Source organism: Carcharhinus amblyrhynchos, chromosome 10 (assembly GCF_965287045.1).
Source record: "Carcharhinus amblyrhynchos chromosome 10, sCarAmb.v2.hapA, whole genome shotgun sequence".
Classification (NCBI taxonomy): domain Eukaryota; kingdom Metazoa; phylum Chordata; class Chondrichthyes; order Carcharhiniformes; family Carcharhinidae; genus Carcharhinus; species Carcharhinus amblyrhynchos.
The window spans coordinates 108650974-108670499 of NC_137333.1; the positions used below are offsets into that span (position 1 = coordinate 108650974).

General features: G+C 48.5%; 1 protein-coding gene across 3 annotated transcripts in view; it reads left to right on the forward strand.

Annotated features, from left to right (window-relative positions):
• The window catches only part of LOC145349275 (arfaptin-2-like), a 66997-nt gene that overhangs the window by 45430 nt on the left and 2041 nt on the right, over nucleotides 1-19526 (forward strand). For all 3 annotated transcript variants that reach the window (XM_080197785.1, XM_080197786.1, XM_080197787.1), the window contains exons 3-7: nucleotides 2393-2501; nucleotides 8199-8317; nucleotides 9012-9233; nucleotides 9360-9517; nucleotides 17564-17738. In XM_080197785.1, coding sequence (XP_080053911.1) covers nucleotides 2393-2501; nucleotides 8199-8317; nucleotides 9012-9233; nucleotides 9360-9517; nucleotides 17564-17738 — 783 coding nt within the window. The remainder of the gene's footprint in view (nucleotides 1-2392; nucleotides 2502-8198; nucleotides 8318-9011; nucleotides 9234-9359; nucleotides 9518-17563; nucleotides 17739-19526) is intronic.

Consider the following 19526-nt stretch of genomic DNA (forward strand, 5'->3'; position numbering starts at 1 on the left):
AGAGTGGTGAAGAAGGCATTCGGCATGCTTGTTTTCTTCGGTCAGAATATTGAATATCGGAATTGGGATGTCTTGTTGAAGTTGTACAAGACATTGGTAAGGCCACACTTGGAATACTGTGTGCAGTTCTGGTCACCCTATTATAGAAAGGATATCATTAAACTAGAAAGAGTGCAGAAAAGATTTACTAGGATGCTACTGGGACTTGATGGATTGAGTTATAAAGAGAGGCTGAATAGACTGGAACTTTTTTCTCTGAATGGTAGAAGGCTGAGGGGTGATCTTATAGAGGTCTATAAAATAATGAGGGGCATAGACAAGGTAGATAGTCAATATATTTTCCCAAAGACAGGGGAGTCTAAAACAAGAGGGCATAGGTTTAAGGTGAGAGGGGAGAGATAGAAAAGTGTCCAGAGGGGCAATTTTTTCCTCACACAGGGTGGTGAGTGACTGGAACAAGCTACCAGAGGTAGTAGTAGAGATGGGTATAATTTTAACATAAGAACGTAAAAACATAAGAAATAGGAGCAGGAGTAGGCCATCTAGCCCTTCGAGCCTGCCCCGCCATTCAATAAGATCATGGCTGATCTGTCGTGTCTCAGTTCCACATTCCCGCCCTCTCCCCGTAACCCTTAATCCCCTCGCTTATCAGAAACCCATCAACCCGCGTCTTAAAAATATTTAGCGAGGCAGCCTCCACCACCTCAACGGGCAGAGAATTCCAGAGATTCACCACCCTTTGAGTGAAGAAGTTCCTCCTCAACTCCGTTCTAAACCGCCCCCTCTTTATCTTGAGGCTGTGCCCCCTAGTCCTACTGTCCTTTCTGAGCAGGAAGAGTCTCTCCACCTCTATCCTATCCATCCCATTCATCATCTTATACGTCTCAATGAGATCTCCCCTCATTCTTCTAAACTCTAAATGAGTACAAACCTAGTTTATTCAGCCTCTCCTCATAGCTCAACCCCCTCAACTCCAGTAACAGCCTAGTAAACCTCCTCTGCACTCCCTCCAAGGCCAAAATATCCTTGCGTAAGTGCGGCGACCAAAACTGCACACAGTACTCCAGCTGCGGTCTCACCAATGCCCTATACAGCTGCAGCGAGACCTCCCTACTTTTATATTCAATCCCCCTCGCTATGAAGGCCAGCATCCCATTCGCCTTCCTGACCACCTGCTGCACCTGCAGGCTGGGTTTTTACCTTTTAACCTTTTAAAAAGCATTTAGATAGTTACATGGGCACAATGGGTAGAGGGGGGTATGGCCTAAATGCAGGCAATTAGGATTAGCTTAGGGGCTTAAACAAAAAAGGATGCCATGGACAAGTTGGGCCGAAGGGCCTGTTTCCATGCTGTAAACATCTATGACTCTATGACAACTTCACAACAGTATACTGTCCGTGTAGACCAGCAGGTGAAATGTGGTTAATCACACTACACTCTGAAACCGAGTGACAAGTGCCACTGGGAACAACTTGCATGGATTTCCCATCAATTCATTCCAGATACTTGTCACACTGTGAGCCAACTGGGTCTCACTGGACCTTTGTCTTTCACACAAGTGTTTCCAACCTCTACTCTTCTCTTGAAGAACAAGCCTTGGAATCTTCTAAACAACACTTTATCTCACATGCCTTCAGCAAGGATCCATTTCCAAGGCTTCAACTTCTCCTTCCAGTGTTCCTCTCACTTGGATTTGAATATAAGAGTAAGCCACACTTTATCTGAGGAAGGATGTCCTTGCTACAGAGGGAGTATAGCAAAGGTTTACCAGGCTGATTCCTCATATGGCAGGTCTGTCATATGAAGAGAGTTATATAGACTAAGTGGATTATATTCACTGGAGTTTAGAAGAATGAAAGGGGGTCTTATAAAATTCTAACAGGGTTAGACAGGGTAGATTCAGAAAGAATATTCCCAATGGTGGGAGAGTCCAGAACTCGGGGTCATAGTTTGAGGATAAAGGGTAAACGTTTTAGAACTGAGGTGAGGAGAAATCTCCTCACCCAGAGGGTGGTGAGTGTATGAAGTCACTACCACAGAATGTAATAGAGGCCAAGAACACTGAGATCCCTCTGCGCTCCTCCGTGTAAGCCACGCTCTGCTATTTTATTCTTCGCACGATAACTTCACATTTTCCCACATTATACTCCCATCTGCCTGATTTTTACTCACTCACTCAGCCAATCTCTATCCATCTGCAAACTCCTTATGTCCTCTTCTCACACCATTTCGAGGGATTCTTATGTTATCAAAGTTGATTTTAGTGGCACTGGGCGAGGTGGGAGCGGGGAGTGAGTGATGCAGCCTCAGGCTGAGCTCTGATGGTGAATGGTAAGTTTGTGGCCGTTTGTTGATGGCTGTTTTGTGATCTTTTCCTTTCTCTGTGATTAGGACCTTCAGCAAGTGATGGTTTCAGGTCCAAATCTGAATGAGACCAGTATTGTCTCCGGTGGCTATGGAGGAACAACAGAAGCAATAATCGCCACTGGTACAATCAAAGGTAGGTGAATGGTGTGGGTGTGGCAGGGTCAGTGAGGGATACTCAGAGGCAGGAAGGGTGGGAAATTGAGGGATATATTTTGTCATGAGGGTTGATGTGAGGGGTGAGTTTTCCCAGGAAGATGAGGAGAGACATTCGGAGCACGGTGGAGTGGTGATGTCTGATCCGTGCTTGGGTGTTCCTGGTGGAGAAGCCAAACTGAATATTAAATACTGACTGAGTGCCGCTGGTGCACAGAATGTCCTGCGATGGTACATGGGGCAACCTGTGAAGGCACAGGGTAACTACGCACAGTAACTGTGGCAGCGTAGTACAGAGTCTCACCAATCATAATGTCCAAACAGTAACATTTCACTGTTTCTCATTTCTATTCTTTTTCTAAATTGCAGGCAAGCTAGAGGAAGTGCAGCTCCCATGGAAGAACAGGGCGCTAGGCAGCAGTCAGGAAGGAAAATCTGTGTTCAATCTGGTGCCGAAAGTCAGGATTTATAACCCTAGTAGGCAGCTATTTATTCAACTTGATTGTTCCAGCTTACAGTTTGCTGGTGATATTTACAAACCCTGATGATTCCATGTTTGAACTAACTCTACTCTCAGATCCTGAGGGTCAAATGTTCAATCCCACCTCCCTGGCATAGGAGGGATGAGCGGAAAGGGATGAGGAAAGGTTTGCTGCCTCTAGTTAGAGCTGTGATGTACCTATTGCTCAGCCTATCACTGCTGGCAGGGGAACCGTGGTGAAGAATGCAGATCTGTGGCTTTCACACATCTCTTGTCTCCAGTAAATGCTCAGCTCTGTCACTATCCCGTTCCCCCACATATCGAATTCCTGCCCTTACACATTGCCAACCTCTCCTGCATGCAATGCACTGCTTCACATACAGCTCCTGTGGCTGTGTCCAATAACTCTGAGCCACAAAAGTAGAAGCCATTTCCACATGTTGGAGGGAGTCTGTTGGGGTGGGTGTGTGAAGTAAGGTTTATTCATGTACACAGAGCTGCGTGGGTAGTAAACAGGATGTCTATAAAAGGGTATTTGTGATCCTAGGCTTGATGAGCAAAGGCCTGAAATGTACAGAGAAGTTCAGCTGCAGCTGGAGAATGGTGTCCGGATCTGACCAGATTTTGGAACGATGTGGAGTCTTTGGACAGGGTGCAAAGCAGAATTACTCTCATGGGAGCGGGTATGTGCAGAGGCTGCGATTGTTCTCCCTGGAGCAGAAAAGGTTCAGGGAAGACCGAACAGAGGTGTTCAAAGTACAGTAAATATGGAGAAACAGTGTGCAGTGGGAACAGAGTCAGTAACCAGAGTGACACTGATGGAAGCTCATTGCCAAAGGAGAGCTTTTTTTACACAAATTGTTGAGGTCTGATAGGGTGATGGGAGCAGATTCAATAATAACTTTCCAATGAGTGAAATACTTAAAAAGGGATAATTTACAGGGCTTGGGGGAGCACTGGGGAGTGGGATTAATTGGATTGCTCTGAGGAAGAGCCAGTACAGCATAATGGGCGAAATGGCTTCCTCCTCCAATTCCATCATTCTTTTGGTGCAATTGTCATTAATCGTGGATCCCATGCTTGCTGGACTGGACTCTCAATGTTTTTACCACTGAGTCACAGATGGAAATTTCAAACTGGTTTTGTTGCTGTCGATTCAAATATACGGCCTTAGGGAGTGATCCAGGGACTGATAGAGGTACATACTGTTACCAACTCTGATGCATCATCTGATGGTACATCCATCAGTGGGTAATCAAACACAAGCAGCGCTGCCTGCCCTCGCTCTGACATTGACTGCTTCTCTCTGGAGAGTGTTTTTTGTTTGAAGTATCCTGAAAGCATCACATTCCAGAGGCAGTTGTGAACTCGAGCAGCAGGGAGGTGATAGTTGGCTAGTGAGTGATGTGTTAATGGTGGAATATTGACCAGACATTCAGGAGACACTCATCCTGTTCATGTATTGCCACGGAATCTTTGACGCCACGGAATCTTTGACACCATCGGGAAGGCTGACAGTTTACAGTTTTGGAAAAGAGATTGAGTCAGGAGGTGAAAAAGTCTGTTGCACCCAGTGAGTGGCACTGAGCGGTAACTCCTGCCAGGGAAGCAAAAATTCAAAATGAAATTGAATGTGAGTTGAGGGAAATAAATTGACGGCGATCAGGATAGGACAGGGAGAATGGGAATGAGTGCGTTACCCTACAGAGAGCTATCACGCAATCAGTGGGCCAAATGGCCTTCCTCGAGACTTAAATAACTTTAACTCACTAGGAATAATAGAAAGGTATCAATTTTTAATATTTCACCTGAAAAATAGCACCTCTGACAGTGCGGCGCTCCCTCGGCGCTGACCCTCTGACAGTGCGGCGCTCCCTCGGCGCTGACCCTCTGACAGTGCGGCGCTCCCTCGGCGCTGACCCTCTGACAGTGCGGCGCTCCCTCGGCGCTGACCCTCTGACAGTGCGGCGCTCCCTCGGCGCTGACCCTCTGACAGTGCGGCGCTCCCTCGGCGCTGACCCTCTGACAGTGCGGCGCTCCCTCGGCGCTGACCCTCTGACAGTGCGGCGCTCCCTCGGCGCTGACCCTCTGACAGTGCGGCGCTCCCTCGGCGCTGACCCTCTGACAGTGCGGCGCTCCCTCGGCGCTGACCCTCTGACAGTGCGGCGCTCCCTCGGCGCTGACCCTCTGACAGTGCGGCGCTCCCTCGGCGCTGACCCTCTGACAGTGCGGCGCTCCCTCGGCGCTGACCCTCTGACAGTGCGGCGCTCCCTCGGCGCTGACCCTCTGACAGTGCGGCGCTCCCTCGGCGCTGACCCTCTGACAGTGCGGCGCTCCCTCGGCGCTGACCCTCTGACAGTGCGGCGCTCCCTCGGCGCTGACCCTCTGACAGTGCGGCGCTCCCTCGGCGCTGACCCTCTGACAGTGCGGCGCTCCCTCGGCGCTGACCCTCTGACAGTGCGGCGCTCCCTCGGCGCTGACCCTCTGACAGTGCGGCGCTCCCTCGGCGCTGACCCTCTGACAGTGCGGCGCTCCCTCGGCGCTGACCCTCTGACAGTGCGGCGCTCCCTCGGCGCTGACCCTCTGACAGTGCGGCGCTCCCTCGGCGCTGACCCTCTGACAGTGCGGCGCTCCCTCGGCGCTGACCCTCTGACAGTGCGGCGCTCCCTCGGCGCTGACCCTCACAGAGGGTGTTGAATTATGTGCTGTCCGCTCTGGGTCAAGTTTTGAACCCAGGATGTGACTGCGGAAGTTGCATCCTCTGCTCCTCTGTCTTTTCTACCCATGATGTGGAGATGCTGGCATTGGACTGGGGTAAACACAGTAAGAAGTCTCGACACCAGGTTAAAGTCCAACAGGTTTATTTGGCAGCAAAAGCCACAAACGTTCGGAGTTCTGCCCCTTTGTCAGGTGAGTGGCGAGTTCAAACTGAGTGTAACCCCCTCTCCCCTGAGCTTAAGCCCCACTGTCACCGTAAAATTGTGTGTTCGCCCCCTTGCCCTGCCCCCGCCACCTGGCCTTGCCTGGTCACTGTGGTGTGTGCTCTGTCCTGCTCACTGTGCCTAAGGCGCTGGCTGATTTTCCATCTCAATTTTATATTTAATTAATTGAATTGAAATTCCATCAGCTGCCCTGGTGGGATTTGATCCCCAGTTCCATTAGCCTGGAGTACTGCAACATCGCCATCGCTTCCTAAACACAACATGCATTTGTGTATTCCCACTTTCCGGACACCTCTTTGAGCTCTCCTGGGTCTGATTATCAGAGAAACTGCAGCATCAGTGGAATGCAAGTGACAGAATTGCAGCAACAGTTAAGACCCTCACTATCTGCCCATCCCAGTTTTTGTACCAACTTTCCTCCCCACTGTTTGCACAAAGCAAGATCAATCCAACCCAGTGACTTACTGCCCCATCAGTCTACTCTGATTCATTGGTAAAGTGATGGGTGAACATTCACTCAGTTCCCATTAGTCCCTGTAGTCAGGTGAGTCACCGAGAGAGACAGACACCTTGTACACATCAATGTCTGAGGCCCAACCATCTTCAGCTGCTTCATCAACGACCTTCCCTCCAGCATAAAGTCAGAAGTGGGGGTGTTTACTGATTGCATAATGTTCAGCACCGATCACTTACTGAAGCAGTCCATATCCAAATGCAGCAAGAATTAGAAATATCCAGGCTTGGGCGAACCAGCGGGAAGTAAAATTCATTGAACACAAGTACCAGGCAATGACCATCTCCAACAAGAGGGAATATAACCATTGCCCATTGCCAATGGTATTACCATCACTGAATCCCCCACTGTCCACATCCACGCATAAGTGCAGCTTCACCAATACTCAAGAAACGCAACACCAGAACAAAGCAGCCTGCTTAATTGGCACCTCATCCACCAGCTTAAATCTTCAATCCCTCCAACACTGATGCACTATGTTGTGTACAAGGTGCCTGTCTCTGACACTGATGTGTACAAGGTGCCTGTCTCTCTTGATGGCGCATGTACCATCTACAAGATGCACTGCAGTGACTCACCAAATCTCCTTCCACAGCACCTTCCAAACTCTCAACCACTATCATAGAATCTGCCGTGCAGAAGCTGGCCATTCGGCCTATCGAGCCAACACTGACATCAACCCCACCCAAGTCCCATCCCCTTAATCCCACATATTTACCTACTTAATCCCCCTAACACTAAGGAGCAATTTAGTACAGCCAATCCACTTAAACCTGCACATCTTTGGAAGGCGGGAGGAAACCGCAGCACCCAGAGGAAACCCGTTCAGACACGGGGAGAAAGTGCAAGCTCCACACAGTCACCCCCAAGGCTGTAATAGAACCTGGGTCCCTGACACTGAGGCCACAGAGCTAACCACTGTACCACCGTGCTGCCCCACCCAGAATCTATCATCTCAAGGAGCAAGGGTAGCAGATAGCTGGGAACAGCACCCCCTGGAGGGTCCCCTCCAATCACTCACTATCCTGACTTGGCAATATATCACCATTCCTGTCACTGGGTCAAAATCCTGGAACTCCCTCCCTAACAGCACTGTGGGTGTACCTACAGTACATGGACCGCGGCAATTCGAGAAGGCAGCTCACCATCACCTTCTCAAGGGCAACTAGGGATGGGCAATAAATGCTGGCCAGCCAGCAACACCCATGAACGAATAAATAAAAAGTGTGCGCATTCATGAACATGCACACACGCTCTCACGTGTGCACACACTCATATACATACATATCTATGACTAACCAACATCCCAATTACCATTCACAGGCAGCCATTCCTTCTGTTTGATCCATAGACCATGGATTCTCCAATATCCTGGTGTGTGCCCGTATGCCTCATAAACTTTCTCCTAACTGCCCCTCCATACGCAATCCTGCCTACTTCCCACTTTGTGCCTCTTCTGTTAATTTAATCTCTGCTTGTTCACTGCACCCAAACCTGGCAGCAACAGCAGAATCCTGGCACCGTCTATTGGAATGTTTGCTGAATTAGGGTGGTGTTTGGGATGTTTTTGAGAGTACAGTGCTGGATTTTTGTGGGTTGCTGGTCCTATCCGGTGTGTGGGGGAATATTTGTCTTTATTTCTCAGACTGAAATGGCCGGTTCTCTGCAGGATTCGATAAGACAGAGCTGAGTGAAAGGTCTGATTGGCTGACTGATTGCTCTGATCGTCTTTCACTGCAGGAAGTGCGAACATACACCAGTCGCAGAGTGGCCCAGTAAGCAGTGGTGAGGAAGCTACCCGTGGAATCGCTGGCGAGAAGTTTGACATTGTGAAAAAGTGGGGAATAAACACCTACAAGGTTAGTGTGAAAGCTGCAGCAACCCCAGTCAGTGTTAATACGGCCACTGATCAGTAATGCCTGCCAGTGTTAAACACAGTCCTGTACACTCCCCCCATTGTCTTGTGCACTCCCCCTCAAACGCAGTCCTGTGCGTGCCCCCCCCTCCTCTATTAAACACAGGGTTGTACCCCTCCCTCACCCAGTGTTAGTTGTGGGCAGCCCTGCCCAGCAGTGCTGTACCCAGTATTTTACTGCTGAATTTGCTTTCTCTGGGCGGATTCCAGCATTTCCACGGTTGAAGGAATGTTGATGAATAAACTATCCTGACTCGGAAACACAGTGCTGCTGGATTCCATTCCCTAACAGCACTGTGGGTGTACCTACACCATTGGACTGCAATGATTCAAGAAGGCAGCTCACCACCACCACCTCAAGGGGTAATTGGGATTGGAATAAACCCTGGCCTGGCTAGCGATGCCCAAATCCCATGTCCCATTGAAAACCCGTGCTGATGGAGCTGCAGTCTTGGTTTTTTGTGGTAAACATCAATGCCTTTGCGAACATTGGTTGAGGTTCCTGATGTGAATAATACTCCTCATTGTGTAGTAGTTGTCACAGGGTTTGCTCGGTGTTCAGTTCCCCATGTTGCTGCGATATTGAGTGTGTGAGGCAGAGTTCCTGCAATGACACTGTCTCATCGCTATATCCGCAGTGCACTAAGCAGCTGATCTCGGAGAGGTTTGGACGAGGTTCTCGGACTGTGGACCTGGAACTGGAAGCACAGATCGAACTGCTCCGTGACACAAAGCGGAAATATGAGAACGTGCTGCGGCTGGCGCGCGCTCTCACAAATCATTTCTACAACATGGTACAGACGCAACGCGCTCTGGGAGAGTCCTTCTCTGATCTCAGCCAGAAATCACCAGAACTCCAGGTACACGCTGACCTGGGGAGGTGGGTATGTACACTGCGCTGACCCTGGGGGTGTCTGTGTACCACATGCTGACCCTGGGGAATGTCTCTGTACACTGCGCTGACCCTGTTTCCTTCCCTCACACAGGAGGAGTTTGGATACAATGCAGACACTCAGAGGTTGCTGTGTAAGAATGGAGAAACACTGCTTGGAGCCATCAACTTCTTTGTATCCAGCATCAATACTCTTGTCAATAAGACCATGGAGGACACGCTGCTGACCATTAAACTGTTTGAGAATGCCAGGTGAGGCCATCAGCAGAACAGCTTTCTAGGGTTATACTGGAGCCAGAGTGATTATGTTCTGAGCACAGATTGTACAGACTAGACTTCTCAAGAGCCTGGAAGATGAAGGGCTGGTCCAATGGAAGTGTTGAAGGTGATTCAGAGATTTGACAGGGTCGATAGAGAGAAACTCTCCCCTCTGGTTGGGGGAGTGTCCAGTTCACGGGGCAGAATCTTTAAAATTGAAGCAGGCTGTTCAGGGGGATAGAAACTAGAAGCAGGAGGAGGCCATTTGGCCCTTCGAGCCTGCTCTGCCATTCATTTTGATCATGGCTGATCATCAATTCAATCTCCTGATCCCCTTCAACCCCATTCCTTTTATCCTTTTAACCCCAAGAGCTGTAAAGAGCCACAGACGTTTACAACATGGAAACAGGCCCTTTGGCCCAACTTGTCCATGCCGCCCTGTTTTTACTATTAAGCTAATCGCAATTGCCCGCATTTGGCCCATATCCCTGTATACCCACCTTACCCTGTAATTGTCTCAATGCTTTTTAAAAGATAAAATTGTACCCGCCTCTACTACTGCCTCTGGCAGCTTGTTCCAGACACTCGCCACCCTCTGTGTGAAAAAATTGTGGTGTCGATAGCGGTCATGATGTGGGGATGCTGGCGTTGGACTGGGGTAAACACAGTAACATGGTAACCTGGTGTTGTCAGACTTCTTACTGAAAAAATTGCCCCTCTGGACACTTTTGTATCTTTCCCCTCTCACCTTAAACCTATGCCCTCTAGTTTTAGACTCCCCTACCCTTGGGAAAAGATATTGACTATCTAGCCGATCTGTGCCCCTCATTATTTTATAGAACATAGAACACTACAGCACAAACAAGCCCTTCAGCCCACAAGTTGCACCGATTACATCTATACCTACCAAGCCATAGAACTATCTGTAACTCCCCATCCCATTAAATCCCATACACTCATCCAGAAGTCTTTTAAAAGACCCCAGCGAGTTCGCCTCTACCACCACCGATGGCAGCCAATTCCACTCAGTCACCACCCTCTGAGTGAAAAACTTTCCCCTAACATCTCCTCTGTACCTGCTCCCCAGCACCTAAACCTGTGTCCTCTCGTAGCGACCATTTCAGCCCTGGGAAATAACCTCCGAGAATCCACCCTATCTATTCCTCTCAACATTTTATAAACCTCTATCAGGTCACCTCTCAATCTTCGTCTCTCCAGGGAGAAGAGTCCCAGCTCCCTCAACCTATCTTCATAAGGCATGCCTCCCAATCCAGGCAACGTCCTTGTAAATCTCCTCTGCACCCTCTCAATAGCTTCCACATCCTTCCTGTAGTGAGGTGACCAGAACTGCGCACAGTACTCCAAGTGGGGTCTGACAAGGGTCCTATAGAGTTGCAGCATTACCTCCCAACTCCTAAACTCAATTCCTCGATTAATGAAGGCCAGGACACCATACGCCTTCTTAACCACATCCTCCACCTGCGAGGCCGATTTAAGAGTCCTGTGGACCTGGACCTTCTGCTGTTCAACACAGCTAAGACTCCTACCCTTGATATTGTATTCCTTCATCCCATTGGTCCTGCCAAAATGGACCACTACACATTTATCAGTGTTGAAGACCTCTGTAACATCACCCTCTCAGCTTCCTATGCCCCAGAGAAAAAAGTCCCAGTCTTTCCAGCTTCTCTCTATAATTCAAACCCATCAAGTCCCGGTAATATCCTACTAGTAAGTCTTTTCTGCACTCTTTCTAGTTTAACATAAGAACATAAGAAATAGGAGCAGGAGTAGGCCATCTAGCCCTTCGAGCCTGCCCCGCCATTCAATAAGATCATGGCTGATCTGTCGTGTCTGAGTTCCACTTTCCCGCCCTCTCCCCATAACCCTTAATCCCCTCGCTTATCAAAAACCCATCAACCCGCGTCTTAAAAATATTTAGCGAGGCAGCCTCCACCACTTCAACGGGCAGAGAATTCCAGAGATTCACCACCCTTTGAGTGAAGAAGTTCCTCCTCAACTCCGTTCTAAACCGCCCCCCTTTTATCTTGAGGCTGTGCCCCCTAGTCCTACTGTCTTTTTTGAGCGGGAAGAGTCTCTCCACCTCTATCCTATCCATCCCAGTCATCATCTTATACGTCTCAATGAGATCTCCCCTCATTCTTCTAAACTCTAACGAGTACAAGCCTAGTTTATTCAGCCTCTCCTCATAGCTCAACCCCCTCAACTCCGGTATCAGCCTAGTAAACCTCCTCTGCACTCCCTCCAAGGCCAAAATATCTTTGTGCAGGTGCGGCGCCCAAAACTGCACACAGTACTCCAGCTGCGGCCTCACCAATGCCCTATACAGCTGCAGCAAGACCTCCCTACTTTTATATTCAATCGCCCTCGCTATGAAGGCCAGCATCCCATTCGCCTTCCTGACCACCTGCTGCACCTGCAAGCTGGGTTTTTGCGACTCATGCACAAGGACCCCGAGGTCCCTCTGCACCGTTGCCTGCTGCAGTTTTTCGCCCCGTAAGTAATAGTCCTTCCTACCATTCTTCCTACCAAAGTGGACCACCTCGCACTTGCCAACATTAAATTCCATCTGCCATTTCCTGGCCCATTCGCCCAGCCTATCTAGATCCTTCTGCAGACTCTCCATACCCTCTGCACAATTTGCCTTTCCCCCAATCTTGGTGTCATCAGCAAATTTCGACACCCTACACTCGGTTCCCTCCTCCAGATCATCTATATAAATGGTAAAAAGCTGAGGCCCCAGCACCGACCCCTGGGGCACTCCACTAGTCACCATCCGCCAATCCGAATAGCACCCATTGACTCCCACTCTCTGCCTCCTATTTGACAACCAATCCTCTATCCACGCTAACACCCTACCCCCAACTCCATGCCCCCTGACCTTCTGCAATAACCTCTTGTGAGGTACTTTGTCAAATGCCTTCTGAAAATCTAGAAAGACCACATCCACCGGCTCTCCTCTATCCACCGCCCTAGACACATCCTCATAGAACTCCAGTAAATTTGTCAGACACGACTTCCCTTTAATGAAACCGTGCTGCGTCTGCTCTATCAAGCAATTCCCTTCAAGATGCCTCGCAATTTCCTCCTTAATGACAGATTCTAACATTTTACCTACCACAGACGTTAAACTAACCAGCCTATAATTCCCCGCCTTTTGCCTGGCACCCTTCTTAAACAACGGCATAACATTAGCCGTTTTCCAATCCTCCGGCACTTCCCCGGAATCCAGCGACGTTTGGAAAATAACCACCAAGGCATCCACTATCACCTCCGCCATTTCTTTCAGAACCCTCGGATGCATTCCATCCGGTCCTGGGGACTTGTCCACAATCAGCCCCTCCAGTCTGTCGAGCACCGCCTCTCTAGTAACAGTAATGTCATTAAGACCCTCCAGTCCTACCACCTTTCCATCGCTAACACCCGGCAAATTATTCACGTCCTCCTCCGTGAAGACAGAAACAAAAAAGTTATTCAATACCTTAGCCATATCCCCATCCCCTACCACTAGGTCCCCTTTCTCATCCTCTAAAGGACCAACATTCACCCGAGCCAGCCTCTTCCTTTTTATATATTTATAAAAACTCTTGCTATCCTTTTTCATATTAAGCGCTAGCCCAGCTTCATAGTTTCTCCTACCCTTCTTTATCAACTTCTTTGTCAATCTTTGTTGACATTTAAACCTCTCCCAATCCTCTTCTTGCCCACTACTCTTAGCTACTCTAAATTCCTCCGCTTTTAATTTAACACTTTCCTTCACCTCCTTCGTTATCCACGGCTTATTACCTCTCCTCCTACTATCCTTTTTGACCATCGGAATAAATTTCTGCTGAGCACCAAGAAAGATCTCCTTAAAGATCCTCCACTGCTCCTCAGCAAACCCTCCCTCCAACGCGCTCCCCCAGTCCACATTCGCCAATTTTTCTCTCATCCGACCGTACTCCCCTCTGTTCAAACAAAGGACGCGTGTCCGGGAACCCACTTTCTCCTCCTCCATCTGCACCAGAAACTCCACCATACAATGATCACTCTCCCTAAGAGGATCCTTCACCGCAAGGTCCCTAATTCTACCCGCCTCATTACATAGCACCAGATCCAAGATAGCTCGCTCCCTCGTCGGCTCCAACACACACTGTTCGAGGAAACTATCCTGGCAGCATTCCAAGAACTCTTCCTCGAGCCCCCCGCATCCAACATGGGTCAACCAATCAATATGCAGATTGAAATCCCCCATAACTACAGCCGTCCCCTTCCTGCACGCCGCACTTATTTGCGCGTTAACAGCCCGCCCCACCTCCAGATCATTATTCGGGGGCCTATAGACGGCACCCACCAGCGTCTTCCTCCCTTTGCTGTTCCTAATCTCCACCCACAACGATTCCACGTTCTGCTCCTTGGCTCCAATATCATCCCTTGCTACCACCGTGATGCTATCCTTAATCAGCAGAGCTACACCCCCCCCTTTTCCCTCCTGCCTATCCTTCCTAAACACTTGATAGCCCTGTACATTCAGCTCCCAGTCCCTGTCACCCTGCAGCCACGTCTCTGTAATGGCCACCAGATCGTATCCATATCTATAATTGGGTGACCAGAACTGTACACAGTATTCTAAGTGTGGTCTTTCTAATATCTTGTACAATTTCCCAACTCCTGTATTCAGTGTTCTGACCGATAAAACCAAGCGTGCCAAATGCCTTCTTCACCACCCTGTCCACCTGTGACTCCACTTTCAAGGAGGTATGAACCTGTACCTCTATCTAATTCTTTCTCGAAATCACACTGTGTTTTACCCTCAGCTATTTTCTGTGGGAGTGAATTCCATACATTCACCACCCTCTGGGTGAAGAAATTTCTCCTCACCTCAGTTCTGAAAGGTTTACCCCTTATCCTCAAACTCTGACACCAAATTCTGGACTCCCCCACCATCAGGAACATTCTTTCTGAATCAAACATGTCTAACCTTATTAGCATGTTATAAATTGCTCCGAAATCCCCTCTCACTCTTCTAAATTCCGTAAGTAGTCTCACAACACAAGGTTAAAGTCCAACAGGTATATTTGGTAGCACGAGCTTTCGGAATGTTGCCCCTTCATCAGGTGATTGGAGGATTGGGTTCACAAAAAGGGCATATATAGACACAAATTCAATTACAAGATAATGGTTGGGATGCGAATCTTAACAGGTAATCAAGTCTTTACAGGTACAGGCAACGTGAGTGGAGAGAGGCTTAAGCACAGGTTAAAGAGGTGTGAATTGTCTCGAGCCAGAACATAAGAACATAAGAAATAGGAGCAGGAGTAGGCCATCTAGCCCTTCGAGCCTGCCCCGCCATTCAATAAGATCATGGCTGATCTGTCGTGGCTCAGTTCCACTTTCCCGCCCTCTCCCCATAACCCTTAATCCCCTCTCTTATCAAGAACCCATCAACCAGCTTCTTAAAAATATTTAGCGAGGCAGCCTCCACCACTTCAACGGGCAGAGAATTCCAGAGATTCACCACCCTTTGAGTGAAGAAGTTCCTCCTCAACTCCGTTCTAAACCGCCTCCCCTTTATCTTGAGGCTGTGCCCCCCAGTCCTACTGTCCTTTTTTTGAGCGGGAAGAGTCTCTCCACCTCTATCCTATCCATCCCATTCATCATCTTATACGTCTCAATGAGATCTCCCCTCATTCTTCTAAACTCTAACGAGTACAAGCCTAGTTTATTCAGCCTCTCCTCATAGCTCAACCCCCTCAACTCCGGTATCAGCCGAGTAAACCTCCTCTGCACTCCCTCCAAGGCCAAAATATCCTTGCGCAGGTGCGGCGCCCAAAACTGCACACAGTACTCCAGCTGCGGCCTCACCAATGCCCTATACAGCTGCAGCGAGACCTCCCTACTTTTATATTCAATCGCCCTCGCTATGAAGGCCAGCATCCCATTCGCCTTCCTGACCACCTGCTGCACCTGCAAGCTGGGTTTTTGCGACTCATGCACAAGGACCCCGAGGTCCCTCTGCACCGTCGCCTGCTGCAGTTTTTCGCCACGTAAGTAATAGTCCTTCCTACCGTTCTTCCTACCAAAGTGGACCACCTCACACTTGCCAACATTAAATTCCATTTGCCATTTCCTGGCCCATTCGCCCAGCCTATCTAGATCCTTCTGCAGACTCTCCATACCCTCTGCACAATTTGCCTTTCCCCCAATCTTGGTGTCATCAGCAAATTTCGACACCCTACACTCGGTTCCCTCCTCCAGATCATCTATATAAATGGTAAATAGCTGAGGCCCCAGCACCGACCCCTGGGGCACCCCACTAGTCACCAACCGCCAATCTGAATAGCACCCATTGACCCCCACTCTCTGTCTCCAGTTAGTGAGATTTGCAAACTCAGGCAAGTCGTAGCACTTACAGGTAGTGTGACGTGAACTCAAGAGCTGTCCTTGTGTGTGTGGAACTTGGCTATCACTTTCTGCTTAGCAATTCTGTATTGTTGTGTGTCGTGAAGGGCACCTTGGAGAATGCTTAACCGAAGATTAAAGGAACCCCACTAGTCTCTGACTGCCAATCGGAAAAAGACCCATTTATGCCAACTCTTTGCTTCCTATCTGCTAATCAGCTTTCTATCCATCTGAAGACATTACCTGCAGTCCCATGTGCTTTAACTTTACACAGTAGTCTGTTAAGTGAGATCTTGTTGAAAGCCTTCTGAAAGTCTAAGTAAACCACATCCACTGGTTCTCCTCGGTCAACTCTACTAGTTACATTCTTAAAAATTCCAATAGATTTATCAGGCATGTTTTCCCTTCTGTAAATCCATGCTGCCTTGTGAAATCCTTGATAATGGACTCCAGTAACTTCCCCAGTACTGACGTTAGGCTCACTGCTCTATAGTTCCCTGTTTTCTCTCTACCTCCCTTTTTGAATATTGGGCTTACATTAGCTCCCCTCCAATCTGTAGGAACCAGTCCAGAGTCCAAAGAATTTTGGAAAATAGCCACCAATGGGTTTACTATTTCCAGGGCCATTTCCTTCAGTACTCTGGGATGAAGATTATCAGGATCTGGAGATTTATCCACCTTCAATCCCATCAATTTCCCCAAAACCATTTCTCTATTAATGCTGATTTCCTTCAGTTCCTCATTAAAACATGTTTTTCTCAGTACTTCTGGTACATTATTCATGTCTTCCTTTTGTGAAGACTGAAGCAAAGACCAAATTTAATTACCCCGTAGGGAGCCTATCCAGTCTCTCCTGATAGGTCAAATCCCAGAAAGCATCCTGGTGAATCTCCTCTGCCCTCTCTCTAGTGTAATCACATCCTTCCTACAGTGAGCACACAGTATTCCAGCTGTGCCCTAAAGTGTGCTCTGATGAAGGATCATCCAGACTCAAAATATTGGCTCTATTCTCTCCTCACAGGTGCATAGAACATTACCGCAAAGTGCAGGCCCTTCGGCCCTCGATGTTGCGCCAACCAGTGGAACCAATCTAATGACCCTCTAACCTAAACTATTCCAATGTCATCCATATGCCTATCCACTGACCATTTGAACGCCCTTAAAGTTAGTGAGGTTCTGTCAGACCCGCTGAGATCTTCTAGCATTTTCTGTTTTTGTTTCAGATTCTAGCATCTGCAGTATTTTGCCTTTATCTTTGTCCTGGGAGTGTTTGATGGGGGGACAGTGTAGAGGGAGCTTTACTATGTATCTAATCCCATGCTGTACCTGTCCTGGGAGTGTTTGATGGGGGACAGTGTAGAGGGAGCTTTACTATGTATCTAATCCCGTGCTGTGCCTGTCCTGGGAGTGTTTGATGGGGACAGTGTAGAGGGAGCTTTACTCTGTATCTAACCCCGTGCTGTACCTGTCCTGGGAGTGTTTGATGGGGGACAGTGTAGAGGGAGCTTTACTCTGTATCTAACCCCGTGCTGTACCTGTCCTGGGAGTGTTTGGGGGACAGTGTAGAGAGATGTTTGCTGTCTATCTAACCTGTGTTATGGAGGTACTTTTAGCCTGTCTAACCTGTGCTGCCCATTGCAGATTGGAATACGATGCTTATCGCACTGACCTTGAGGAGCTGAACCTGGGACCCCGTGATTCCGTCACACTGCCGAAGATAGACTTGGCGCAGCAGCTGTACCTGGTACACAAGGAGAAGTATGAGAGATTACGCAGCGATGTCACCATCAAGCTGAAGTTTCTGGAGGAGAACAAGGTGCTGATTGGCTATTAGGGATGGTTTCTTGTTTTGTAACTTGTTACTGGAGGTGTTCAGACGGTGGACAGGATGTCATTGTATAGCAACCTCTCCAATTTGAACCTGGAGCGGAAGTTCCTGCTCCCTAGAACATTCCTGTGAATCATTTCTGCACTCTCTCCAATGCCTTCACGTCCTTCCTAAAGTGCGGTGCCCACACACTGCATGCAATATGCAGGTGAGCTGGGAGTGTTTTGTGCAATTCCAACGTGCCCTCCCTCTTGTACTCTATGCCTCTATTAATAAAGCCCAGAATAATGCTTTATTAACTGCTCTCTCCACCTGTCCTGCCATCTTTAATTATCTACGCACAAATACACCCAGCTCCTTCTCCTCCTGCACCCCTTTAACAATTTTAACCTTTATTTTCATAGAATCCCTACCATACTGAAGGAGGCCATTTGGCCCATCGAATCTGTACCAACCATAATCCCACCCAGTCTCTATTCCTGCAACCCCATACGTTTACCCTGCTAGTCCCCTGACACCACAGTCCATTTAGCATGGCCAATCAACCTAACCCGCACATCTTTGGACTGTGGGAGGAAACTGGAGCATCTGGAGGAAACCCACACAGACACCGAGAGAATGTACAGACGCTGCAAAGACAGTGACCCGAGGCCAGAATCGAACCTGGGTCCCTGGCACTGTGAGGCAGCAATGCCAACCTCTGTGCTACCCTTAGATTGTCCCTTCATGTTCTTCCTACCAAACTGCATCACCTCACACTTCACTGCATTGAACTTCACCCAGTTCCACCATCCTGCCTATGTCCTTTTGCAGTTTGTCACAAGATCCTCACTGTTCACAATGCTTCCAAATTTTGAGCTAGGTCCTTGCGCAGCAAGATCTAGGTCAGGAAGAACAACGGTCCCAACACTGACCCCTGGGAAACACCACTTCAATTCTGTCACTCAGCCAATCCCATATCATCCCTGATGGATAAAGATAAGTGTAATCCTCAAGTGAAGGTGCGAAATTGGGGGAAGGCTAATTACAATAATATTAGGCAGGAACTGAAGAATGGAGATTGGGGGCAGATGTTTGAGGGCAAATCAACATCTGGCATGTGGGAGGCTTTCAAGTGTAAGTTGATAGGGATTCAGGACCAGCACATTCCCGTAAGGATGAAGGATAAGTATGGCAAACTTTGGGAACCATGGATAATGAGAGATATTGTGAGCCTAGTCAAAGAGAAAAGAGAAGCATTTGTCAAAGCTAGGAGGCTGGGAACACACGAAGCAAGTGTGGAATACAAGGAAAGTAGAAAGAAACTTAAGCAAGGAGTAAGAAGGGCTAAAAGGCGTCATGAAAAAGCATTGGCCAGCAGGATTAAAGAAAATCCCAAGGCTTTTTACACATATATCAAGAGCAAGAGACTAGCCAGGGAGAGGGTTGGCTGACTCAAGGACAAGCGAGGGAATCTATGCATGGAGCCAGAGGAAATGGGCGAGGTATTAAATGAGTACTTTGTGTCAGTATTCACCAAAGAGAAGGACTTGGTGGATGATGAGTCTGGGGAAGGATGTGTAGATAGTTTGAGCCATGTTCAGATCAAAAAGGAGGTATTGAGGTTCTTGAGAAAGATTAGGGTAGACAAGTCTCCAGGGCCCAATGGGATATACCCCAGAATACTGAGAGAGGCAAGAGAGGAAATTGCCTTGAGAGAAATCTTTGTATCCTCACTGGCTACAGGGGAGGTCCCCGAGGATTGGAGAATAGCCAAAGTTGTTCCTTTGTTTAAGA